The sequence below is a fragment of the Globicephala melas genome, chromosome 1, assembly GCF_963455315.2.
Source record: "Globicephala melas chromosome 1, mGloMel1.2, whole genome shotgun sequence".
Taxonomy (NCBI): Eukaryota; Metazoa; Chordata; class Mammalia; order Artiodactyla; family Delphinidae; genus Globicephala; species Globicephala melas.
The window spans coordinates 13,919,717-13,946,640 of record NC_083314.1 but is presented as its reverse complement, the minus strand read 5'-3'; the positions used below and the strand labels follow the sequence as shown (position 1 = coordinate 13,946,640).

Genomic DNA, 26,924 nt, shown 5'->3' with positions numbered 1-26,924 from the left:
GTGTGAGTGATTTCCTACCTTTACTATATGTTTACATTTACCAGTGAGCTTTCCCATTTCGTGATTTTCTTGTTTCCAGTTGTGGTCTTTTCCTTTCCATCTAGAAACGTTCCTTTAGCATTTGTTTCAAACCAGATGTTGCATTTAATGTTTAAGAGATATCTTAAACTGTCCTCATTTCTTTTTTTTAAATTAATTAATTTATTTATGTTTAATTTATTTTTGGCTGTGTTGGGTCTTTTTTTTTTAAGACTGCACTTTTCCCCTTTTTATTTATATAAACTTTAAAAAATTTTTTCACATCTTCATTGGAGTATAATTGCTTTCCAATGGTGTGTCAGTTTCTGCTTTGTAACAAAGTGAATCAGTTATACATATACATATGTCCCCATATCTCTTCCCTCTTGCATCTCCCTCCCTCCCACCCTCCCTATCCCACCCCGCTAGGTGGTCACAAAGCACCTAGCTGATCTCCCTGTACTGTGCGGCTGCTTCCCACTAGCTATCTATTTCATGTTTCATAGTGTATATATGTCCATGACACTGTCACACTTTGTCCCAGCTTAACCATCCCCCTCCCTGTATCCTCAACTCCATTCTCCAGTAGGGCTGCATCTTTATTCCCATCTTGCCCCTAGGTTCTTCTGAGCATTTTGTTTTGTTTTTTTTTTCCAATTACATATATATGTGTTAGCATATGGTATTTGTTTTTCTCTTTCTGACTTACTTCACTATGTATGACAGACTCTAGGTCCATCCACCTCACTACAAATAACTCAGTTTGGTTCCTTTTTATGGCTGAGTAATATTCCATTGTACATATGTGCCACATCTGCTTTATCCATTCATCTGTTGATGGACACTTAGGATGCTTCCATGTCCTGGCTATTGTAAATAGAGCTGCAATGAACATTTTGTTATATGACTCTTTTTGAATTATGGTTTTCTCAGGGTATATGCTCAGTAGTGGGATTGCTGGGTCGTATGGTAGTTCTACCTGCAGTATTTTAAGGAACCTCCATACTGTTCTCCATAGTGGCTGTATCTATTTACATTCCCACCAACAGTGCAAGAGGGTTCCCTTTTCTCCACACCCTCTCCAGCATTTATTGTTTCTAGATTTTTTGATGATGGCCATTCTGACTGGTGTGAGGTGATACCTCATTGTAGTTTTGATTTGCATTTCTCTAATGATTAATGATGTTGAACATTCTTTCTTGTGTTTGTTGGCAATCTGTATATCTTCTTTGGAGAAATGTCTATTTAGGTCTGCCAATTTTTGGATTGGGTTTTTTTGTTTTTTTTTTTTTTGATATTGAGCTTCATGAGTTGCTTGTATCTTTTGGAGATTAATCCTTTGTCAGTTGCTTCATTTGCAAATATTTTCTCCCATTCTGAGGGTTGTCTTTTCACCTTGTTTATGTTTTTTTTTTTTTTTTTTTTGCTGTGCAAAAGCTTTTAAGTTTCATCAGATCCCATTTGTTTATTTTTGTTTTTATTTCCATTTCTCTTGGAGGTGGGTCCAAAAGGATCTTGCTGTGATTTATGTCATAGAGTGTTCTGCCTATGTTTTCCTCAAAGAGTTTGATAGTGTCTGGCCTTACATTTAGGTCTTTAATCCATTTTGAGTTTATTTTTGTGTACGATGGTAGGGAGTGTTCTAATTTCATTCTTTTACATGTAGCTGTCCACTTTTCCCAGCATCACTTATTGAAGAGGCTGTCTTTTCTCCACTGTATGTTCTTGCCTCCTTTATCAAAGGTAAGGTGACCATATGTGCATGGGTTTATCTCTGGGCTTTCTATCCTGTTCCACTGATATATATTTCTGTTTTTGTACCATACTGTCTTGATTACTGTAGCTTTGTAATATATTCTGAAGTCAGGGAACCTGATACCTCCAGCTCCATTTTTCTTTCTCAAGGTTGCTTTGTCTATTCGGGGTCTTATGTGTTTCCATACAAATTGTGAGATTTTTTGTTCTAGTTCTGTGAAAATTGCCAGTGGTAGCTTGATAGGGATTGTATTGAATCTGTAGATTGCTTCAGGTAGTAGAGTCATTTTCACAATGTTGATTCTTCCAATCCAAGAACACGGTATATCTCTCCATCTGTTTGTATCATCCTTAATTACTTTAATCAGTGTCTTATAATTTTCTGCATACAGGTCTTTTGTCTCCTTAGGTAGGTTTATTCCTAGATATCTTATTCTTTTTCTTGCAATGGTAAATGGGAGCGTTTTCTTCCCCCCCTCCCCCCGCCCAGTATGCGGGCCTCTCACTGTTGTGGCCTCTCCCGTTGTGGAGCACAGGCTCTGGAAGTGCAGGCTCAGCGGCCATGGCTCACAGGCCCAGCCGCTCTGCGGCATGTGGGATCTTCCTGGACCGGGGCACGAACCTGTGTCCCCTGCATCAGCAGGCGGACTCTCAACCACTGCACCACCAGGGAAGCCCGGGAGCGTTTTCTTAATTTCACTTTCATCATTAGTGTATAGGAATGCAAGTGTTTTCTGTGCATTAATTTTGTACCCTGCTACTTTACCACATTCATTGATTAGCTCTAGTAGTTTTCTGGTAGCATCTTTAGGATTCTCTATGTATAGTATCATGTCATCTGCAAACACTGACAGCTTTACTTCTTCTTTTCTGATTTGGATTCCTTTTATTTCTTTTTCTTCTCTGATTGCTGTGGCTAAAACTTCCAAAACTATGTTGAATAATAGTGGTGAGAGTGGGCAACCTTGTCTTCTTCCTGATCTTAGTGGAAATGGTTTCAGTTTTTCAACGTTGAGGACGATGTTGGCTGTGGGTTTGTCATATATGGCCTTTATTATGTTGAGGAAAGTTCCCTCTATGCCTACTTTCTGCAGGGTTCTTATCATAAATGGGTGTTGAATTTTGTCGAAAGATTTCTCTGCATCTATTGAGATGATCATATGGTTTTTCTCCTTCAATTTGTTAATATGGTGTATCACATTGATTGATTTCCGTATATTGAAGAATCCTTGCATTCCTGGGGTAAACCCCACTTGAGCATAGCATATGATCATTTTAATGTGCTGTTGGATTCTGTTTGCTAGTATTTTGTTGAGGATTTTTGCATCTATGTTCATCAGTGATATTGGCCTGTAGTTTTCTTTCCTTGTGACATCTTTGTCTGGTGTTGGTATCAGAATGATGGTGGCCTCATATAGTGAGTTTGGGAGTGTTCCTCCCTCTGCTATATTTTGGAAGGGTTTGAGAAGGATAGGTGTCAGCTCTTCTCTAAATGTTTGATAGAATTCGCCTGTGAAGCCATCTGGTCTTGGGCTTCTGTTTGTTGGAAGATATTTAATCACACTTTCAATCTCAGTGCTTGTGATTGGTCTCATCATATTTTCTGTTTTTCCTGGTTCAGTCTCGGAAAGTTGTGCCTTTCTAAGAATTTGTCCATTTCTTCCAGGTTTCCATTTTATTGGCATATAGTAGCTTGTAGTAATCTCTCATGATCCTTTGTATTTCTGCAGTGTCAGTTATTACTTCTCCTTTTTCATTTCTAATTCTATTGATTTGAGCCTTATCCCTTTTTTTCTTGATGAGTCTGGTTAGTGGTTTATCAATTTTGTTTATCTTCTCAAAGAACGAGCTTTTAGTTTTACTGATCTTTGCTATCGTTTCCTTCATTTCTTTTTCATTTATTTCTAATCTGATCTTTATGATTTCTTTCCTTCCTCTAACTTTGGGTTTTCTTTGTTCTTCTTTCTCTAATTTCTTTAGGTGTAAAGTTAGGTTGTTTATTTGAGATGTTTCTTGTTTCTTAAGATAGGCTTGTATAGCTATAAACTTCCCTCTTAGAACTGCTTTTGCTGCATCTCATAGGTTTTGGGTCATTGTGTTTTCATTGTCATTTGTTTCTAGGTATTTTTTGATTTCCTCTTTGATTTCTTCAGTGATCTCTTGGTTATTAATTAGTGTGTTGGTTAGCCTCCATGTGTTTGTATTTCTTACAGATTTTTTCTTGTAATTGATATCTAGTCTCAGAGCATTGTGGTTGGAAAAGATACTTGATATGATTTCAATTTTCTTAAATTTACCAAGGCTTGATTTGTGACCCAAGATATGATCTATCCTAGAGAGTGTTCCATAAGCACTTGAGAAGAAAGTGTATTCTGTTGCTTTTAGACAGAATGTCCTATAAATATCAATTAAGTCCATCTTGTTTAATGCTTGTGTTCCCTTATTTATTTTCATTTTGGATGATCTGTCCATTGGTGAAAGTGGGGTGTTAAAGTCCCCTACTGTGATTGTGTTACTGTCAGTTTCCCCTTTTATGGTTGTTAATATTTTCCTTATCTATTGAGGTGCTCCTATGTTGGGTGCATAAATGTTTACAATTGTTGTATCTTCTTCTTGGATTGATCCCTTGATCATTATGTAGTGTCCTTCTTTGTCTCTTGTAATAGTCTTTGTTTTAAAGTCTATTTTGTCTGATATGAGAATTGCTACTTCAGCTTTCTTTTGATTTCCATTTGCATGGAATAACTTTTTCCATCCCCTCACTTTCAGTCTGTATGCGTCCCTTGGTCTGAAATGAGTCTCTTGTAGACAGCATATATACAGGTCTTGTTTTTGTATCCATTCAGCCAGTCTAAGTCTTTTGGTTGGAGCATTTAATCCTTTTACTTTTAAGTTAATTATCGATATGTATGTTCCTATTACCATTTTCTTAATTCTTTTGCTTTTATTATTGTAGGTCTTTTCCTTCTCTTCTGTTTCCTGCCTAGAGGAGTTCCTTTAGCATTTGTTGAAAAGCTGGTTTGGTGGTGCTGAATTATCTTAGCTTTTGCTTGTCTGTAAAGCTTGTAATTTCTCCATCAAATCTGAATGAGATCCTTGCTGGGTAGCGTAATCTTGGTTGTAGGTTTTTCTCTTTCATCTCTTTAAATATGTCCTGCCAGTCCCTTCTGGCTTGCAGAGTTTCTGCTGAATGATCAGCTGTTTACATTATGGAGATTCCCTTGTGTGTTATTTGTTGTTTTTCCATTGCTGCTTTTAATATTTTTTTTGTATTTAATTTTTGAAAGTTTGATTAATATGTGTCTTGGCCTGTTTCTCCTTTGATTTATCCTGTATGGGACTCTCTGTGCTTCTTGGACTTGATTAACTATTTCCTTTCCCATATTAGGGAAGTTTTCAACTATAATCTCTTGAAATATTTTCTCAGTCCCTTTCTTTTTCTCTTCTTCTTCTGGGACCCGTATAATTCTAATGGTGGTGCATTTCATGGTGTCCCAGAGGTCTCTGAGACTGTCCTCAATTCTTTTCATTATTTTTTCTTTATTCTGCTCTGCAATGGTTATTTCCACTATTTTATCTTCCAGGCACTTATCCGTTCTTCCGCCTCAGTTATTCTGCTATTGATCACTTCTAGAAAATTTTTAATTTCATTTATTGTGTTGTTAATCTCTGTTTGTTTGCTCTTTACTTCTTCTAGGTCCTTGTTAAACGTTTCTTGTATTTTCTCCATTCTATTTCCAAGATTTTCGATCATCTTTACTATCATTATTCTTTATTCTTTTCAGGTAGACTGTCTATTTCCTCTTCATTTGTTAACTCTGATCGGTTTTTATTTTGCTCCTTCATCTGTGGTGTGTTTTTCTGTCTTCTCATTTTGCTTAACTTACTGTGTTTGGGGTCTCCTTTTTGCAGGCTGCGGGTTTGTTGTTTCCATTGTTTTTGGTGTCTGTGCCCAGTGGCAAAGGTTGGTTCAGTGGGTTGTGTAGGCTTCCTGGTGGAGGGGACCAGTTCCTGTGTTCTGGTGGATGAGGCTGTATCTTGTCTTTCTGGTCAGCAGGTCCACGTCTGGTAGTGTGTTTTGGGCTGTCTGTGTACTTACTATGATTTTAGGCAGCCTCTGTGCTAATGGGTGGGTCTGTATTCCTGTCTTGCTAGTTGTTTGGCATAGGGTGTCTAGCACTGTAGCTTGCTGGTCATTGAGTGGAGCTGGGTCTTGACGTTGAGATGGAGATCTCTGGGAGATTTTCGCCGTTTGATATTACATGGAGCTGGGAGGTCTCTTGTGGACCAGTGTCCTGCACTTGGCTCTCCCACCTCAGAGGCACAGCCCTGACACCTGGCTGGAGCACCAAGAGCCTGTCATCCACAAGGCTCAGAATAAGAGGGAGAAAAAATAAGAGAGAAAGAAAGAAAAGAAAGAAAGGAAAAAAGAAAGAAAGAATAAAATAAAATAGTTATTAAAATACAAAATAAATAATTATTAAGAAAAAAATGTTTTTAAGTAATAAAAACAATAAATAAATGGACAGACAGAACCCTAGGACAAATGGTAAAAGCAAAGCTATACAGACAAAATCACACATAGAAGCATACACATACACACTCACAAAAAGAGAAAAAGGGAAAAAATATGTATCGTTGCTCCCAAAGACCACATCCTCAATTTGGGTTGATTTGTTGTCTATTCAGATATTCCACAGATGCAGGTACACCAAGTTAATTGTGGAGATTTAATCCGCTGCTCCTGAGGCTGCTGGGAGAAATTTCTCTTTCTCTTTTTTTTGCACAGCTCCCGGGGTTCAGCTTTCTATTTGGTCCTGCCTCTGCGTGTAGGTCACTTGAGGGCGTCACTTCTTCACTCAGACAGGACGGGGTTAAAGGATCAGTTTGTTCAGAGGCTCTGGCTCACTCAGGCTGGGGGGAGGGTGGGGTACGGATGAGGGGCAAGCCTGTGGCGGCAGAGGCCGGTGTGTCGTTGCACCAGCCTGAGGCGTGCCGTGCGTTCTCCCAGAAAGTTTTCCCTGGATCCCGGGACCCTGGCAGTGGCGGGCTGCACAGGCTCCCGGGAGAGGAGGTGTGGATAGTGACCTGTGCTTGCACACAGGCTTCTTGGTGGTGGCAGCAGCAGGCTTGGTGTGTCACGTCCGTCTTTGGTGTCCGCACTGATAGCCACAGCTTGCGCCCGTCTCTGGAGCTCCTTTAAGCAGTGCTCTTAATCCCCTCTCCTTGCGCACCAGGAAACAAAGAGGCAAGAAAAAGTCTCTTGCCTCTTCGGCAGCTCCAAACTTTTTCCCGGACTCCCTCCCGGCTAGCTGTGGTGCACTAGCCCCTTCAGGCTGTGTTCATGCAGCCAACCCCAGTCCTCTCCCTGGGATCCGACCTCCTAAGCGCAAGTCTCAGCTCCCAGCCCCCTCCCGCCTCAGCGGGTGAGCAGACAAGCCTCTCGGGCTGGTGAGTGCTGGTCGCATTGATCCTCTGTGTGGGAGTCTCTCCGCTTTGCCCTCCGCATCCCTGTGGCTGTGCTCTCCTCCGTGCCTCCAAAGCTCCCCCCTCTGCCACCCGCAGTCTCCGCCCGCGAAGGGGCTTCTAGTGTGTGGAAACTTTCCCTCCTTCACGGCTCCCTCCCAGAGCTGCAGATCCTGTCCCTATTTTGTCTCTGTTCTTTCTTTTTTCTTTTACCCTACCCGGGTACGTGGGGAGTTTCTTGCCTTTTGGGATGTCTCAGGTCTTCTGCCAGCGTTCAGTATGTGTTATGTAGGAGTTGTTCCACATGTAGATGTATTTCTGTTGTATTTGTGGGGAGGATGTTGATTTCCACGTCTTACGCTTCCGCCATCTTGAAGCTCCTCCCTGCTGTGTTGGGTCTTCGGTGCTGCAAGTGGGCTTTCTCTAGTTGCGGTGAGCAGGGACTACTCGTCGTTGCAGTGCATGGGCTGCTCATTTCGGTGTCTTCTGTTGTTGTAGAGCACGGTCTCTGTTTGCGAACTTCAGGAGTTTTGGCACATGGGCTCAGTAGTTGTGGCTTGCAGGCTGTAGAGTGCAGGCTCAGTAGTTGTGGTGCACGGGCTTAGTTGGTTCGCCACATGTGGGATCTTCTGGGACCAGGGCTTTAACCCATGTCCCCTGCATTGGCAGGCAGATGCTTAACCACTGCACACCAGGGAAGTCCCTTAAACTGTCCTCATTTCTTTTCATTCGTTTTTCTTTATTCTGTTCTACAGCAGTGATTCCCACTATTCTGCCTTTGAGCTCACGTATCCAATCTTCTGCCTCATTCATTCTGCTATTGATTCTTTCTAGTGTATTTTTCATTTCAGTTATTGTATGTTCAACTTTGTTCTTTAGATCTTCTAGTTCTTTGTTAAGCATTTCTTGTAACTTCTCAGTCTGTTCCTCCATTTTTTTCTGAGATCTTTACTGTCATTACTCTGAAGTCTTTTTTGGATAGATTGACTAGCTCCACTTCACTTAGTTGTTCTTCTGGAGTTTTATTTTGTTCCTTCGTCTGGAACATATTCCTCTGCCATCCTATTTTGTCTCACTTTCTGTGTTTGCAGTCCCACAAGCTGCAGGATTGTAGTTTCTCTTGCTTCTGGTGTCTGTCCCCTGGTGAGTGAGGCTGGTCTAAGAGGCTTGGGCAGGCTTCCTGGTGGGAGAGACTGGTGCCAGCCTACTGGTGGCTGGAGCTGGGTCTTGTCCCTCTGTTGGGCAGGGCCGTATCAACAGGTGTGTTTAGAGGTGGCTGTGGACTGAGGAAGACTTTAAACAGCTTGTGTGCTGACGGGTGAGGCTGTGTTCCTGCCCTGTTGGTTGTTTGGCCTGAGGCGACCCAGCACTGGAACATGCAGGCTGTTGGGTGTGGCCAGTTCTTGGCATCAAAATGGAGACCTGCAGACAGCTCATACCAATTAGTGCTCCCCAGTACCTTGACACCAGTATCCTTGTCCCTGCAGTGAGACACAGTTACCCCCCTACCTCTCCAGGAGACCCTCCCAGACCAACAGGTAGGTCTGACCCAGGCTTCTGTGAAGTCACTGCTTTTTCCCTGGGTCCCAGGGTGCACAAGACCTTGTGTGTGCCCTCCAAGAGTGGAGCTTATGGTTTCTCCAGTCCTATGGAGTTCCTGCGATCAAGTCCCATTGGCCTTCAAAATCAAGTGCTCTGGGGGCTGCTCCTCCTGAAGCCAAACCCCCAGACTGGGCAGCATGACGTAGGCTCAGAACTCTCACTCCTGTAGGAGACCCTCTGTGATACAATTATTTTCCAGTTGTGTGTGGCCCACCTGGCAGGTATGTATGGGATTTGATTGTATCGTGAATGCACTCCTCCTACCATCTCATTGTGTCTTCTTCTTTGTCTTTGTACATAGAATATCTCTTAGGTTCCGGTCTTTTTTGTCGATGATTGTTCAGCAGTTAGTTGTGATTTTGGTGTTTTCTTGAGAAGAAGTGAACTCAGGTCCTTCTACTCTGCCATCTTGTCCTCCAGCCAGGCATCTATTTCATTCTTTTCTATGGCTCAGTAATATTCCATTGTATAAATACACCACATCTCCCTTATCCATAAATCTATCAATCTGTCAGTGGATGTTTAGGTTGTTTCCATGTCTTGGTTATTGTGAATAGTGCTGCTATGAACATAGGGGTGCATGTATCTTTTTGAATTATAATTTTGTCTGGATATATGTCCAGGAGTGAGATTGCTGGATCATATAGCAACTCTATTTTTAGTTTTTTGAGGAACCTCCATACTGTTTTCCGTATTGGCTGCACCAATTGACATTCCCACCAACAGTGTAGGAGGGTTCCCTTTTCTCCACAACCCCCTCCAGCATTTGTTATTTGTAGAATTTTTAATGATGCCCATTCTGATTGGTGTGAGGTGGTACCTCGTTGTAGTTTTGATTTGATTTCTCTAATAATTAGCAATGATGAGCATCTTTTCATGTGCCTGTTGACCATCTGTATGTCTTCTTTGGAGAAATGTATATTTAGGTATTTTGCCCATTTCTAATTGTGTTGTTTGTTTGTTTTGTTGTTATTGAGTTGTATGAGCTGTTTGTATATTTCAAAAATTAAGCCCTTTATTGGTCACATCATTTGCAAATATTTTCTTGCAGTCTGTAGATTCTCTTCATTTGGTTTATGGTTTCCTTTTCTGTCAAAAGCTGATAAGTTTGATTACATCCCACTTGTTTATTTTTGTTTTTATTTTTATTGCCTTGGGAGACTGACCTACGAAAATGGTATGATTTATATCAGAGACTGTTTTGCCTATGTTCTTTTCTAAGAGTTTTATGATGTCATGTCTTATATTTGTCTTTAAGTCATTTTGAGTTTATTTTTGTGCATGGTGTGAAGGTATGTTCTAACTTCATTGGTTTGCATGTGGCTGTCCAACTCTCCCAACACCACTTACTGTAGAGACTTTCTTTTCCCCATTGTATGTTCTTTCCTCGTTTGTTGATAATTAATTGTCTGTAAGTGTGTGAGTTTATTTCAGAGCTCTTCTATTCCATTGATCCATGTGTCTTTTTTCTGCCAATACCACACTGTTTTGATAACTGTAGCTTTGCAATATTGTCTGAAGTCTTGGAGGGTTATGCCTCCTGCTTTGTTCTTTTCCCTGAGAATTGCTTTGACAATTCTGGGTCTTTTTAGGTTCCATATAAATTTTAGTGTAATTTGTTCTAGTTCTGTGAAAAATGTCATGGATAATTTGATAGGGGTCACATTAAATCTATAGATTGCTTTGGATAGTGTGGCCATTTTAACACTATTAATTCTTCCCAGCCAAGAGCATGGGATATCTTTCCATTTCTTTTTATCATCTTCAGTTTCCTTTATCGATGTTTTGTAGTTCTCAGCATATAAGTATTTTCACCTTGTTGGTGAGTTTTATTCCTAAGTATTTTATTTTATTTTTTGATGCAACTTTAAAGGGTATTGTTTGTCTACATTCCCTTTCTGATATTTCATTGTTTGTATAAAGAAATGCAACGAATTTCTGTATGTTAATCTTGTATCCTGCTACTTTGCTGAATTTATCATTTCCAGTAGTTTTTGTGTGGAGTCTTTAGGGTTTTCTCTATGTAGTATTATGTCATCTGCATATAATGACAATTTTACCTCTTCCCTACCAATCTGAACACATTTTATTTCTTTTTCTTGTCTAATTGTTGTGGCTAGGACTTCCAATACTATGCTGAATAGAAGTGTTGACCATGGGCATCCTTGTCTTGTTCCAGATTTTAGCAGGAACGCTTTCAGCTTTTCACCATTGAGTATTATGTTGGCTATGGGTTTGTCATAAATAGCTTTTATTATGTTGAGATATGTTCCCTCTCTATCCACTTTTGTAAGGGTTCTTATCATGAATCGATGGTGAATTTTATCAAATGCTTTTTCTGCATCTACTGAGATGATCATGTGGTGTTTGTCTTATTTTTTGATGTGGTGCATTACATTGATTGATTTACATATGTCAAACCATCATTGTGACCCTGGGATGAATCCAAGTTGGTTGTGGTGTATGATCTTTTTTATGTATTGTTCTATTTGGTTTGCTAATATTTTGTTGAGAATTTTTGCGTCTATAGTCATCAAAGATATTGGCTTGTAATTTTCTTTTTTGGTGGTGTCTATCTCGTTTTGGTATCAGGGTGATGGTGACTTCATGGAATGTCTTTGGGAGTGTTCTCTCCTCTTCAGTCTTTTGGAAGAGTTTGAGAAGGATTGGTGTAAGTTCTTTGTATGTTTGGTAGAATTTGCCTGTGAAGCCATCTGGTCCTGGACTTTTGTTTGTAGGGAGTATTTTTATTACAAATTCTATTTCATTTCTAGTGACTGGTCTTTTCAAGTTATCTATTTCTTCTTCATTCATTTTTGGTGGACTCTATGTTTCTAGAAACTTGTCCATTTCTACTAGGTTGCCAAATTTGTTGGCATATAATTGTTCATAGTATTCTCTTATGGTTTTTTGTTTCTCTGCAGTATCAGTTGTACTTTCTCCTCTTTCCTTTCTTATTTTATTTGAGTCTTCTCTCTTTTCTTCTTGGTGAGCCTAGCCAGAGGTTTGTCAATTATGTTTATCCTTTCAAAGAACCAGCTCTTGGTTTTATTGATTTTTTTCTATTGTTCTTTTTTAAATCTCTATTTATTTCCTCTCTGATCTTTATTACTTCCTTCTTTCTGCTGACTTTAGGTTTTGTTTATTCTTTTTTTCTTTTCTAATTCTTTTAGGTGATGGGTTAGGCTTTTTTCAACTTTTCTTGTTTTATGAGGAAGGCCTGTATCACTATGAACTTCTCTCTAAGAACTTCTTTTGATGCATCCTATAGATTTTGCATAGTTGTGTTTTCATTGTCATTTGCCTCAAGGTATTTTTAAATTTTTTCTTTGTTTTCATTGTTGGCCCATTGGCTTTTTAATAGCATGTTGTTTAGTCTTCATGTAATTGTTTTTCTTTTTTCCTAATTTCTTTTTCTGTGGTTGATTTCTAGTTTCATGCCATTGTGGTCAGAAAAGATGCTTGAAATAATTTCTATACTCTTAAATTTGTTGACTGTTTTGTGCCCTTGTGTGTGGTCAATCCTAGGCAGTGTTCCATGTGCACTTGAAAAGAATGTGTATTCTACTTTTTTAAGATGTAATGTCCTGAAAATATCAATTAAGTCTATCTGTTCTATTGTATCATTTCAGAGCTCTGTTGCCTTATTGACTTTCTGTCTAAAAAATCTTTCCATTGATGTGAGTGAGGTGTTAAAAGTCTCCTACTATTATTGTATTCCCATCAGTTTCTCTCTTTATGTCTGTTAGTATTTGTTTTATGTATTTCGGTCCTCCTATACTGGGTGCATATATGTTGACAAGTGTAATATCCTCTTATATTGATCCCTTTACCATTATACAGTGTCCTTCTTTATCTTTCTTTTTAGACTTTGTTTTAATGTCTATTTTGTCTGATATGAGTATTGTGACCCCCACTTTCTTGTCATTTCTGTTTGCGTGAAATATCTTTTTGCATTCCCTCACTTTCCACCTGTGTGTGTCCTTTGCCCGAAAGTGGGTTTCTTGTAGGCAGCATATTGTAGGCTCTTGTTTTATATCCAATCTGCTACTCTATGTCTTTTGATTGGAGCATTTTTTCCATTGACATTTAAGATAACTATTGATATTTAATTGCCATTTTAAACCTTGTTTTCCCATTGATATTGTATTTCTCTTTGTCTCTTTCTTTTTCTTTTGTTTTTCCTTTTGTGGTTTGATGATTTTCTTTTGTATTATTCTTATGTTCTTTTTGGTTTTTGTGAATTCATTGTATGTTTTTTATTTCTAGTTACCTTGTTTTTCAAGTATATTAGCCTCTTCCTATATCTACTGATTTTAGACTGGTAGTCATATAGTCTCAAACACATTCTGGAAAAAAAAAATCTTCATTTTCATACTCTCCTCTCCCACATTTTATTATTTTGATGCCTTCTTTTACACCTTCATGTTCATCCTTTTTTCATCCTTTTGGTTATCATTGCTTTCACAGAAATTTTTTCTTTTAATATGTGTACTGGCTTATTTAAGTGATTTAGTTTCAAACAGATTTTCTGTTTCCTATAGATTCTTCTTTTCTATTTAGAGAAGACGTTTTGATATTTCCTTTAGGATAGGCTTAGTATTGCTGTATTTTTTTAGTTTTTGCTTGTTTGAGAAATTCTTTATCTCTACTTCTATTCCAAATGATAAGCTTGCAGGCTAGAGTATCCTAGGTTACGTATTTTTCCCTTTCAGGACTTTCAATATATCTTGCCACTCCCTTCTGGTCTGCAGCATTTCTGTAGAGGAAGCAGCTGATAGCCTTATGGAGGTTTGCTTGTAATTAACTCTTTGTTTTTCTCTTGCGCCTTTAGATATTTAGCAGGCCTCCTCTTTGCTCTGTGGTTGTCATTGCCCTGTCAGGGGCAGAGTCTGCTCCTGAGTTGTTGGAGTAGAAGCCCTCAGAATGGTTTCTGAGCTGCAGTGTGAGGTAGACGGGAGTGGAGTGTTCCCGCTGGGAGAGGGGCCACTGAGTCTTCCTTTGCGGGAGATGTCTGCCAGGGAGTGTGCTCTGTGGTGTCACCTGTGCAGGCTCGCAAAGTACACTGTGGTTGGCACTGCCCTCGGCACCACCTCCACTGTGGGAATTCAGGCAGTTGTCCCTGTTGTCCCTCAGGCACTGTGTTCACAAAGCCACCAGCACAGATCCTTAGGTGCCGATCCACTGAAGTTGGGTACCAGGACCGCAGTAGTCACACACCTGGACCTGCCATAGGAGCTGTGGAAGCATCCCAGACCCCAGCCCCGCCTCCAAGCACATGTGACCGCAAAGCTCACAGCTGCTGAGGCCGGACTTGTCTGAGCCATGGGAGCACCCACTGTCCTGCTGCCAGAACTCGTAGAGGCAGCAGGGAGAAAGAGGCTGTTATGGCAGGCTTCACCCCTCCCTTCACACGCCCTTTAGCAATGGCACTTTGCCTCTATGGCAGGCCCAGGCTTCTTCTGTGTACACCCCAGTTGTGGCCCATACCACACTCCAGCGCCTTCAGGCTGTCTCCATGCTGCCAACCCCAGTCCCCTCCCCGCGTCTGTCCTCTGAAGCCTGAGTTTCAGCACCCAGCCCTGCACATACCAGTAGGCATGCATCTTGGGCTGGGGATTGCCCCAAGGTAGCACCAATCCTCTGTGCCCATCTCTCTCTGTTCTGCCTGCTGCCAACCAGTTGTTGTACTCTCTTCCGAGCCTCTGAAGCTCTCTTTCTGTCCCAGCTGATCTCCCCACCAGTGAAGGTGCTTCCTAGGATGTAGGAACGTTTCCTCTTTCACAGCTCCCTCCTAGAGGCGCAGGTCCATCCCAATTTCTTTTTTTTGTTTTGCCCTACGCAGTTTTGTGGAGTTCTTTCTTGCACTTCTGGGTGTCTGATATCTATTGCCCTAGTTCAGTAAGGTATTACATGAGCATTATTCTACATGTAGATGTATTTTTGATGTATTTGTGGGAGGAGGTGAGCTCCACGTCCTTCTATTCTGCCATCTTGATTCCTCCCTCCAAAGAATTTGTTTAAAAACGTTCCAAACGCTGATACCCCACTTTTGTTTTCAGTTTGACTCCGTGGCTGATGTATCTGATGTGTCAAGCAATGTTACCCTAAAAAGTTACACCATGCACTTTGAGGTACCTCTGTGTGCTGCATGAATGCACGATCTTTGCATGGTGTGTCGGTGGCACGGTGAAAAGCAGAACACTTCACTGATTGGTTAAATCAGCTAAATCAGAACCCTCAGATGTTTAGAGCAGCTACACTTCCTAATGGCACGTTCTAGATCCTAATCATAGAGTGCCTTTGTCTTTCTGATGTCTTTGTGTGTCCTCCTTATTTTGGAGGCTGGAATCCTATAACAAGGGGAACAATGTGGAATGAGAAAAGAGGGAGGGAGGAGTCAGGTTCCCTACATAAATCCAGGAATTTTAAAGTGAAATACAGTTGTGCTCACTTAGTGACTGACCATGAGAGAACATTGCTAATTTTGCTCTGGGGAAGGGCTGTTCTCAAGAAGGAGGCTCTGTGCTGACACCCATGAAGAGACTACCTTGCTAACCCGACCCCTCACCCTACTGCTTTGCGATGCAGCAGCCCTAGTCCACAGGGAATAATAGCCAAAGCACCAGTATGTGAACTCTTGGGGCACTAAGAATGCTGGCCATCTAACGTGGCCATCAGCTTATTATCTCACCTTTACCAAGAATCCAGGGGACACAGGATTCCAGATGAGCTAAGTTCCATAGGAGGAGATGGGGACAGCGCTCCCTTCACTGATGACATGTGACACATGATTTTCTATCCTACTTCAAGACTATTTTCTTTAGACCTTAGTCACCAACAGTAACTTTTTTTTCAGGGCTTAGCTGATACCAAAATCCCCCGGTCTGGGACACCTGTGAGTATTAGGAGCAACCGGAGCCTGTCTGTACTGCGCATCCCAAGTCAGAGCCAAGTTAGCCAGACCTATTCCCAAGGCGCTCTCCACCGCAGTGTCAGTCAGCTCATAGACATTCAAGACAAGAAGGTCTTGATTGACGACTCGCTGTGGGAAACCATCATGGGCCATGATAGCGGACTGGTGAGTCAATTTCCTCGTCCAGAGCCTTTGCTAAACATTCCAGAAGTATATTGATAAAGAGGTGGCATGGAGCTTCCTGTACCTCATTGAAGGATGGCCGCACGGCACTCAGTGCATCCCTCTGACCATTTACCCAATTATTTTGCAACAACTTGTTTACCTGCTTGATGAGCAGGGTAGAAACTTTGTCTTGTTCTTCTGGCGCACAATAGATGCTCAAAAAATAAACTCCTGCATAAGTGAATAGACAAACAGGCTCTACTTCCTTATCTGGGGCAGAACATGACTGAAAACATTGGAACTGGCCTAAAAGAGGCATAAAGTACAAGCACCTGTTTTACTAAAGAAAAGAAAAGGAAGTGTGTTTTCCTTCTGGTTTATGGTTAGAGGAGAAAAAGAGTCTCTCAATAGGATCAATAGTTTCTTTCCAAGAAACTCAGAAAATTATGATAAATAAGGGCATTACTATTTATGAACTTTGTTTTTCATAATTTCAGTCCAGGGGGTACAAAAGAGTTAACGTCATCATTATGTAATATTTATTTTGAGCCCCTAGTGGCTGAAATGAATAAAGTCCTAGAGTTTTTAGCAACCGTCACACTTCATTGTGCCAACTACCTACATGTCTGAGGGAGTACCATTCCTTTGGAATAGTTGGATAATAAATAGATGGCCAACTAAGACCTTAGCCCCTCTGCTTACTCCTCTGAGCCAGAAGTCGTCACCTCCATTTCTTTCAACTGTCTGCTTCTGCATTTGGACTCTCACTCATCGCTCTCTCTCCCACTTCTCACTTTTCCTTCACTGAAAAGTTGATGACTTCCATGAAACCTTTCTTAACTTATGGCAAAGAATAAAGCAAGTTTCCTGGCTCCAGGTTCCAATCACAACAAAAACTAAAATTTACAGTCCTTCTGGTTTGCTTAGAATGATGATAAATAATAAGCATTTAAAAATCATGGGGCTGTTTGAAGTTGTTACAACTATTGAATTCCATGATTCCATTTTGGATCTAAAGTTTCTAAATATCAGGAATAATTATATTAGGTTGAAACATAATTGATCATATTTGACATGCAAAATGGTAGTTTCATATAGTTCAACATAATACATTGAGGGCTTAGATGAATGTGTGCCCTTACCCAAGAACACACAGCTAGTAATTTTTTTGTGGAATTGGGATCTTAGAAACATTGTCTGATTACACTGCCCCCATTCTTCACTATTATACTATATTGCCATTTTGCTTACTTTTGACCATACTGGTAATAGGCAGTCTGCAAAGTGATTCAGTGAAAGCTTTTCAAGATGCCCATACTCGGCAAATTATCTGTTCATTATAACATTATAATCAATATTACTAGCCCTATCCAATAAATATAAAATACAGTAAGAGAGTGAGACACAATGGAGCATAACAGCTTGCATTCTGGCTCTTCTGTTTAATTTTGAACGAAATCATATAAAACGTCCCCACTTTACAGATGAGGAAACTGAGGCTTGAAAGGTTAAGATATGGTACAATGTAACGCTCAAATGATATATTAATACATTTTGCGTAAGACTGTTGCCAGCAACATCCTAACCAGTGATGATTGGTGTCTTTTTCAGTATGTGGATGAAGAGGACCTGATGAATGCCATCAAGGGTTTCAGCTCTATGACTAAGGAACACACCACATTCACCGACACCCACCTGTAAAGGATGGAAACCTGTAAGATATAAAGCTGGATGAGGGCTCCACACCCCATCCCCACTGGGTTATCACACATCATAAATGCTAAAAAGCCATTGCTTGTTATCCTATAATCCTTGAAAGAAATAAGGAGTGTTTTTGAAATTGTTCCTAATAGAGGTCTAAGAACTATTATTTTTCTGGCTGTCTGAAATGTGGGGTTTCTGAAATTTTATGTCCGTATGAAAATACTTATTTTGCTCTCCTTATTTTATGGAAGCTAAATAAGCATATAACTTTTACTTGGCTCATCTGGCAGTGACGCCATTGTTTAAATGAATAATCAGTGGCAATTTCGAGTTGGCCCACAGTTGCTACCGGTAAATGAAGTTACTAATTTAAAAACTAAGGATCCTTCTGAGGGGATGTCATTGCTGCTTCTTTGAGCAGCACAGCACTGCTTCTGCTTTCATTCCCCTATTTCCATGAAAGTTGACATGATCCTGTGAGGAACAGTTCTAATAATAGCTGCAAAATCAAGTCCCAATTTCAGATCAAGCTGAAACACGTAAGAGAAGAACAAACTCTGCATTGAGGCTACACGTTTGGCTGTAGGTTCTATTTGATTACAATGTTTAGGGATAAATATTTACCAAACCACATAAACTTGTAAATCAATGTCCGTTCTTACATTTATGAATCTTTTAAAAAACTAAGGAATTAAACAGCTAATTTATAGATTTCAAGGAGAAAAATGAAGGGGTTTGATAGATATTTTACATAGTTTTGAAACTCCAATCAGTACTTTACATAAAATTCTCTCAATTCACTGAATACCCAGGAATATTGATATCTTCAACTTGGCACATTTCACATGGAAACTACTGTTATATTTGCATTTTTTAACTAGCCTACGTGAAATTAAAAAAGGAAAAATTTTGTGTTCCTTCCAGCCTTGAAATTATAAAATTAACATTTATATGTAAATGCAGGATTACATATATGAATATATATCATATATCTGTACTATATCCCTTCATTTCAGAGAACTGCTAGAATCACTAAGCGCAGATGATATTTAACAGTACCAATTTCCATGGGTCAAAAGTTTTTGCTGTTTACTCTATTTGGATTATAAAGCTGTTGGTGAGTCCTACATCAAGAAGCATTTTTTTCCCCAAGTCAACATAAAATGAAACGTATTTAAGTTTGTGCTTTGCGGAAAACGATGGACAAAAACCCCTTCTTCATTCCTAAAGGTCTTAATGACTCCAGGAAGTTATTTTGAATATGTATGTCTAAAACACAACTGTCGGACATATTTTGTGAATTACATTCAGAAATAGGTGGATTTCCCCAAAGCTGAGATGGCAAAAACTTGTAAAACAAGGAATAACCTTACTTAGTCTGCCTGAAAATGATGAATTACCCTAAATGTCCAACAGTCAAAGATCATGAACTTTGGGGGTACTGAGACTATCCACATCTGCAGAAGAGCAGCTCCTCAGAATGACCAACTCCTGGACAAGCCTTGCCAACCTTAAGTGTCAACAGCACAGACCAGTATTAAGCAGAAGTTCTGCCCCCTTGTTAGAAATGCGACAAGCAAACGAATCTGAAATAATTGTGCACATTTGGCAGTGGATGTTCAAATTATATTTTTTCCTCGCCAAAAGTTTTATACTTTCTGAAATGGAAACAGGATTGGCTAATTTCGTTTACAGGTTTTAATTCCCACTTGCTGATTCAGTCTTAGCTATTTAGAGCTGGCACAGATGAGCCTTGACCAACCAAGGCTGAGTTTCTGATGCATGTGAGCTACTTAAGGTATATACAGAAAAGTGTTCCTTCCCAGTCCTGTGCTTGCATCCTTATCCTTGGTCTACTCCTCTGCAAATATGATTGGCTAGTCATGGGTGGATTCAGGAGAATGAGCACATCCTCACTGTTGAAAAATTAACTAGACACTATTATCACATTCTAAAGCTTCAAAGGAACATAAAAAGAAAATTGCAGGGGGTTTTATCTTAAGTTTTTCTCTACTTAATCACCTGTTTAGACATCTGGTTATCACATGAATTCGTTTAGCTGAATCATTTACATTTTGATCCCATGGCTCAGAGTGGACAGAAGCCTGCACAGCTTCCACCCACAACACCACCCTTGTAACACTCTGAACTCTACTTGTATTTACTTCAGAGAAGCCCAAGATGTTGTCTTGCTACTTTAAGTGGTAATGTGTGCCAAGCCCCTGTTCAACAGTTGGACTCACCCCTGGAGATTCTGATTCAATTGGTCTCGGGTGGTGCTGAGGCATCAGTACCTTTAAAAGCTTCCAGATATTCCTAATGTTGAGAACCAGTTATGTAAAGAACCTGGAAAAATACATGCTGTGCACAGGGACTCCAGTACTGGCCCACTTCTCCTTTACAGAGACTACAACAGGTGGCTCTCTCTAAATCTGACTCATGTCCCCTCACTTGAAGAGGCCACATACTCAGCTTAAATTTTAAGAACTGCTTTGTTATGCCTGATATTAACTGTTTGATAAGAGTACACACCTATGCTTTTATAAGCTCTACCAAGAATTGTATTTATAGATGACCTATTGCCATTTCTACTAAATGGAAAACCTAAATATGAATCTGTTATGGTACCTTATGCTGATCTAAAAACCATGTTGGCATCAATATAATTCAATCTGAACAACCTGTAAATAAAACATAGGCCAGGTGGAATAATTCAGTGAGAAGGAATTAATTATGTCACACATGAATAGTTTATTTCCAATGCACAAATATCATGTAAATTAATCTAAAGATGGTTTGCTTAATAAATATTTAAATGTGAGCCGTCTGATTTAATATATTTATGAAAAAATACTAACAGCTCTGAATTGTATTTACAGTTTACACATAAATGATAAAGGTGAGCCCATTTAAGAAAAGAGGATGTTCTGAATAATCTCTCAACCACTGATGAATTAGATGAACGTCAGAATCAACTCTTAACACTTTTTTTCAAAACATGAGTCCCGACCACCAGAGATTCATATTTAGCAGGTAACCTCAGGTGACTCTGATATAGAAGCCTGGATGAGAAAGCCAGGAAAAGACCATAGGCTACTGAAACAGATGTGGGTTCACAAGATGGCTCAGGAGCTAAGGAGCCTTATGGTGAAATTATTTATCCTCAGTGGGTCTTGGTGATCTCATTTTGAATGAGGATAACAATACTTATCCTAGTGATATGAAAATACTTGAGTGTTGTTTTGAAGTAATTTCAGAATTCCTGGAAAAACTTTTCATCATGAGAATTATAATTCCGTTGTTTTTCATCAATCACACGAAGTATATACATATTTCATTTTTTTCTCAATGTATTTGTTTTTTGAAGTTTTTCCTTGTAGTTGATTTCTAATCTCATAGTGTTGTCAGAAAAGATACTTATGATTTCAATTTTCTTAAATTTACCGAGGCTTGCTTTGTGGCCCAGCATGTGATCTATCCTGGAGAATGTTCCATGTGCACTTGAGAAGAATGTGTACTCTGCTGTTTTTGGATGGAATGCTCTATAAATATCAATTAAGTCCATCTGGTCTAATGCATCATTTAAGGCCTGTGTTTCTTATTGCTTTTCTGTCTGGATGATTTGTCCATTTAGGTAAGTGGGGTGTTCAATTCCCCCTGTATTATTGTGTTACTGTCGATTTCTCCTTTTATGTTTGTTAACATTTGCCCCGTATATTGAAGGGCTCCTGTGTTGGGTGCACATCTATTTACAATTGTTGTATCTTCTTGGAATTATCCCTTGATCATTATGTAGTGTCCTTCGTTGTCTCTTTTAACAGTCTTTATTTTAAAGTCTATTTTTCTGATACGACTATTGCTACTCCTGCTTTCTTTTGATTTCCATTTGCATGGAATACCTTTTTCCAACCCCTCACTTTCAGTCTATGTGTCTCTAGATCTGAAGTGAGTCTCTTGTAGACAGCTATACAGGTCTTGTGTTTGCATCCATTCAGCCAGTCTATGTCTTTTGGTTGGAGCATCTACTCCATTTATATTTAAGGTAATTTTCTATATGTGTATTCTTATTGCCATTTTGTTAATTGTTTTGGACTTGTTTTTGTAGATCTTTTTTCTTCCTTTCCTCTTTTGTCTTCTTGTGATTTAATGACTATCTTTAGTGTTTGGATTTCTTTTTCATGTGTATATTATAGATTTTTCTTTGGTGGTTACCGTGAGGTTTTGATACAGCAGTCTATATATATGTACATGATTGTTTTAAACTGCTGATCTCTTAATTTCAAATGCATTGCCAGTATCCTGCACTTGTACTCTCCTTCTCTCACGATTACTGGTTTTGATGTTATATCTGTGTGTGAGTGATTTCCTACCTACCTTTACTATATTTTTGCCTTTACTGGTGAGCTTTCCCACTTCATAATGTTCTTGTTTCTAGTTGTGGCCTTTTCTTTTCCACTTACAGAAGTTCCTTTAGCATTTGTTGTAAAGCTGGTTTGGTGGTGCTGAATTCTTTTAGCTTTTGCTTGTCTGTAAAGCTTTTAATTTCTCTGTCAAATATGAAGAAGAGCATTGCTGGGTAGAGTATTCTTGGTTGTAGGTTTTCCCCTTTCATCACTTTAAATATATTGTACCTTCTGGCCTGCAGAGTTTCCACTGAAAAATCAGTTGATGGTCTCATGGGGATTCCCTTGTATGTTATTTGCTGCTTTTCCTTTGTATTTTTTTTTTTGTCTTTATCAGTTACTATGTGTCTCGGCATATGTTCCTCCTTGGGTTTATCCTTTATGGCACCCTCTGTGCTGGGTGACTGTTTCCTTTCCTGTGTTAGGGAAGTTTTCAGCTATTAGCTCTTCAAATATTTTCTCAGGCCCTTTTCCTCTTCTCCTTCTGGGACCCCTATAATGCAAATATTGGTGCATTTAATGTTGTCCCAGAGGTCCCTTAGACTGTCCTCTTTTCATTCTGTTATTCTGTTCCACGGCAGTGATTTCCACCATTCTGCCTTCCAGCTCACTTATCCGTTCTTCTGTCTCATTTATTCTATTGATTCCTTCTAGTCTACCTGTTTATTCTTTAGATTTTTCTAGCTCTTTGTTAACCATTTCTTGTGTCTTCTCAGTCTGTGCCTCCATTCTTTTCCTGAGTTCTTGGATCATCTTTACAATCATTACTCTGAACTCTTTCTCAGGTAGATTGCCTATCTCCACTCAGTTGTTCTTCAGGGGTTTTATCTTGTTCCTTCGTCTGGTACATATTCCTTTGCTGTCTCATTTTGTTTAAATTTCTATTTGTATTTTTACGTATGTAGTAGCTTAGTTACGTTTCTCTATCTTGGAGAAGTGGCCCCCTGTAGGGGATGTCCTACATGTCCCAGCAGTACTCTCCTCGTCACCCAAGGGCCAGGGGCTAGTTGGTCCCAGGGTAGGTTCTCATCTGTGCTGTGGACTCAGTTCTACAGGCTGCAAGACTGTAGTTTCCTTGCTTCTGGTGTCTGCTCCCTAGTGGGTGAGAACGGTAGAGAGGTTTGTGCAGGCTTCCTGGTGGGAAGGGCTGGTGCCTCCCCACTGGTGGGTGGAGCTGGGTCTTGGCCCTCTGGTGGGCTGAACCCTGTCAAGCGGTGTGCCTAGAGGTGGCTGTGAGTCCAGAAGTCTTTAAGCAACCCGTCTGCTGATAGGTGGGGCTGTTTCCCACCCTGTTGGTTGTTTGGCCTGAGGCCTCCCAGCACTGGAGCTTACAGGCTGTTGGGTGGGGCAGGGTCTTGGTGCCAAGGACTTGAAATGTCTGACTCCATCCAGAGTTTACACAGGTCCCCACATCAGCCACCAGCTTTTATGACCCCTGAGAGCCACAGCTGCCCCTGCCTCCCCAGGAGTTGCTCCAAGACTAGCAGGTAGGTCTGGCCCAGGTTCCTACGGAGTTACGGCTTTTGCCCTGGGACTGGTGAGTGTGGGACCTTGTGTGCACCCTCCAAGAGTGGAGTGCCTATTTCCCCCAGTCCTGTGGAGCTCCTGCAGTCAAGCCCCACAGGCCTTCAAAGGCAAATGCTCTAGAGGTTCCTCCTCCCAATGACTGACCCCTAGGCTGGGGAGCCTGGCGTGGGGCTCAGAGCTCTCATTCCTGCAGGAGAAGTTCTGTGATATAATTATTCTCCAGTTTGTGGGTTGTCCACCTGGGTGGTATGGGATTTGATTATACTGTGAGTGCACTCCTCCTACTGTCTCATGGTTTCTTCTTTATGTCTGGATGTAGAATTTTGGGTGGGGTTGGGGGGAGATTCTAGTCTTTTTTACTGTTTTTTCAGCAGTTAATTAGTTGTGATTTTGGTGTGCCCAGGAGGTGAGGGTGAGCTAAAGGTCCTCCAACTCCACCATCTTGTCTGAAATTCTCTGTTCACGGTTCTGGAGGCTGTAAGTCTGAAATCGAGGTGCTGTCAGGGTTGGTTTCTGGTGAGAGTGCTCTTGTAGGTGGCCATCTTCTGAGTCCTCACATGGCCTTTCTTCTAAAATCTGCTTCTTCTTCCTTACAATGATGGACAGTGTTAAAGATGTTCCTGTTCTCGAAGTTCACAGCACAGATGAGGAAGAGAGGAGGTTGTGGCGTGCAGGTGGCTGTGGAGGTTTTTTTCCCCTTTCAGTCTCAAAAACTCTAATAAGGTAATTATCCCTGCTATGCCTAAGTTTTTTCATTATAATCATCTGCTCAAGGTTACAAGTTAAGTGCCAGAGTAGACTCAAGTTCCTGCTATAACATCAAGGTTCAAGCTCTTGTTAAGTGAGAGAAAAGATTTGTAGTATAATGCAAATATAGTACGGAATAATGGTATAGTGAACTGCCTTTTTATAAGATTTTACTACATAATTCTTAAAAGAAACTTCCAGTGGCCTTTTACTCTTGGAAAAGGTTGGGTAAAAACAATCAATTTGTAACGTTTTCTTACTTGCCCACCTAACTTTAACATGAGTATCATAATGAGAAAGAAGTCTGTAAGAGATAATTACAATCCTTAGTAATAATGAAATCATGCTTTGCCTAACAATATTTCCCCTCATTGGTAATACAAGTTAGTTTGTTTTCATACATATAAATTGCTCCCTCTTCCCTTCCCTTTTATTATGGGAAAAAGCAAAGACATGAACAAACTCACGGTAGGTGCACTTTAAACAAACAGGATAACTGTTCCTTGAATAACTTGAAAACACAGTCTTAATCACTTTTATTTGACTTAATTGACAAATACAAGAGAATGGCTGTGAAACCACTGGCAATATAGGAAACTTTATTTATTTTGACTTGATCCACTTATATTTCTCAGAATGGGAATATATACATTATTCACCAATAAATGCTTAATGCTTTAAATTTACAATTACCTTATTTGCAGAAACTTGGAAATCATTCCAGTTAAATGGAAAAAAATACAAAAATTTTTTTGTTCTTATAATTCAAAATATATTTAAAATATTTCTACAGCAGCCAAAACCTTTAACCAAAAAATTCAGAACTGCAGTCTCAAGCTTAACAAAATGGCCACATTCTAATTTAATTATCTTGATTATTAACACAGGAAAAAAAATATGGTGGCTCCTAAAACAAGGCAGACTAGCAACTGGTACAGTTTTCCTTTGTGGTCACTCAAAGCTGTCTTTATTATTTTTACACTTCATCTGTTCAAACACAGACAACTGCTCCAACTTTAAAGAAAGTTTAAACTTTTGACCTATTTAATATTGGTGATGCTTGCTAAGATTTAAGAACTCCAACAATGAGAATCAGAAAATGACCACAATTAAAGTAAAATTATCCTAAAGGACTTCCTACTACACAGAGTAATCTGGTATTCAATAGTGTTTTTGAATTACAGATTTTTTCACAAACATAGCACCTCATTAAATACCTGGTAAACCACTTTGCAATCACAATAAGGGTTGGGAGACTAAGCTCCAAAGAGAATTATGTAGTTCGCTTAATATAACATTGCAAGACAAATCTCAGGCATGATCAACATTAGGAATGTTGGTTCCCACACTCTAAGGGGACGCTCATCTATATGGGCACCATCTTATTAAGACATGGTACTATGCTTCCAAAATCCACAGAGTAAACACTGAAGTAGACTCCTGCTTTACAAATGATCTATTAAATGTGCCTGTAAAACTAAAAAAAATTTCCAAAAGATCTGAAGAGATGATATGGTTATTTTATCTCCTTAGCCCAGGTAATTCTGTCAAAAAGATACTGAATGAAGTCCAATCTTAATTTGTAAAGTTTTGGTGTAAAAGCTAATGTGTTGAACTCCAGTAAAGTTTAACTCTCATCTAAATTAATGAAACTACTCATTTTGCTGAGTTTTCACAAGCTGTATTCTTGACCTGAAGAATCACTTTTTTTGTGCCGAGGAGATGGAGTAGTCTTCGTAGGAGATGGGGATGCAGTACCAGGTGAGTCAGTTCCTCCATCAGAGGTACTTGGTGAGGATGCCAGGTGGGGGACTTTCTTTCTTCCAAGGAATCCTCCTCCTTCAAATCCTCCTTTCTTCCGTAACTCCACTTTATTTTCATTTTCATCCTCTGATGACCTTTTCTTGGATTCTAGAAAACCTTCAGCTATTTTATGCACCTCCACTCCACTATCTGATTCTCTCAAACTTTTAACTTCGGTTCCAGGAGACTTTCTCTCATACACATTACATTCCCCTGTTGCCCGCTTCACTTCAGCTTGTACTGGACCCAAGTTACCATCTTCAGGGACAGCTCTTTCTACATTTCTGTTCAAGTTCACAGTCTGGAAGTCCCTGTAACTGTGAAAGCTCTCAGTCCTCCTTGCTCTTGCTAACAAGGGACTTTCTCTGTAAGGCCTCATGGAACCGTAAGTAGCTGCTTCATGGATGGTTTCATGGTGCTGGAGCTGAAGACTGAAATATAGTTAATAATTACAGCTCACATTTCTTTCTGGGATTTTTCAGGGGCACATCTCATTAATTAAACTACCAGTTAAAACATATAGATTTTATAATGAATACTATATCCTTATTTACATATATAAAAATGTATTTTAAGCATGCTATATACTGTATGTGTGTGTACAAAATTAACAATGCAAATAATACACCATACATATATATTCGCAGTGAAGCTAGATTTTTGAATAGCTGAAAAAAAGCTGGGGAAAACACCTTTAAAACCAATGTGGAACCAACAGTTTCAGTATTTGGCCCTTAATTCAGATTTTGGAATTTTTAAAAAATATGGTTAACTAACTAAAACAATATACTAAGGCATTATGTACTTTTAATACAATG

At 39.7% G+C, this 26,924-nt stretch overlaps 2 protein-coding genes across 3 annotated transcripts in view; one reads left to right on the top strand and one right to left on the bottom strand.

Annotated features, from left to right (window-relative positions):
* The window catches only part of USH2A (usherin), a 773,776-nt gene extending 752,677 nt beyond the window's left edge, over positions 1–21,099 (top strand). The window contains exons 70-71 of the mRNA XM_060289919.1: positions 15,701–15,922; positions 17,534–21,099. Of these exons, the coding sequence (XP_060145902.1) occupies positions 15,701–15,922; positions 17,534–17,623 (312 nt within the window). The 3' untranslated portion in view covers positions 17,624–21,099. The remainder of the gene's footprint in view (positions 1–15,700; positions 15,923–17,533) is intronic.
* Positions 20,358–26,924, bottom strand: part of KCTD3 (potassium channel tetramerization domain containing 3) — a 74,926-nt gene continuing 68,359 nt past the window's right edge. For both annotated transcript variants that reach the window (XM_060296236.1, XM_030868296.2), the window contains exon 18: positions 20,358–26,537. In XM_060296236.1, coding sequence (XP_060152219.1) covers positions 25,976–26,537 — 562 coding nt within the window. In that variant the 3' untranslated portion in view covers positions 20,358–25,975. The remainder of the gene's footprint in view (positions 26,538–26,924) is intronic.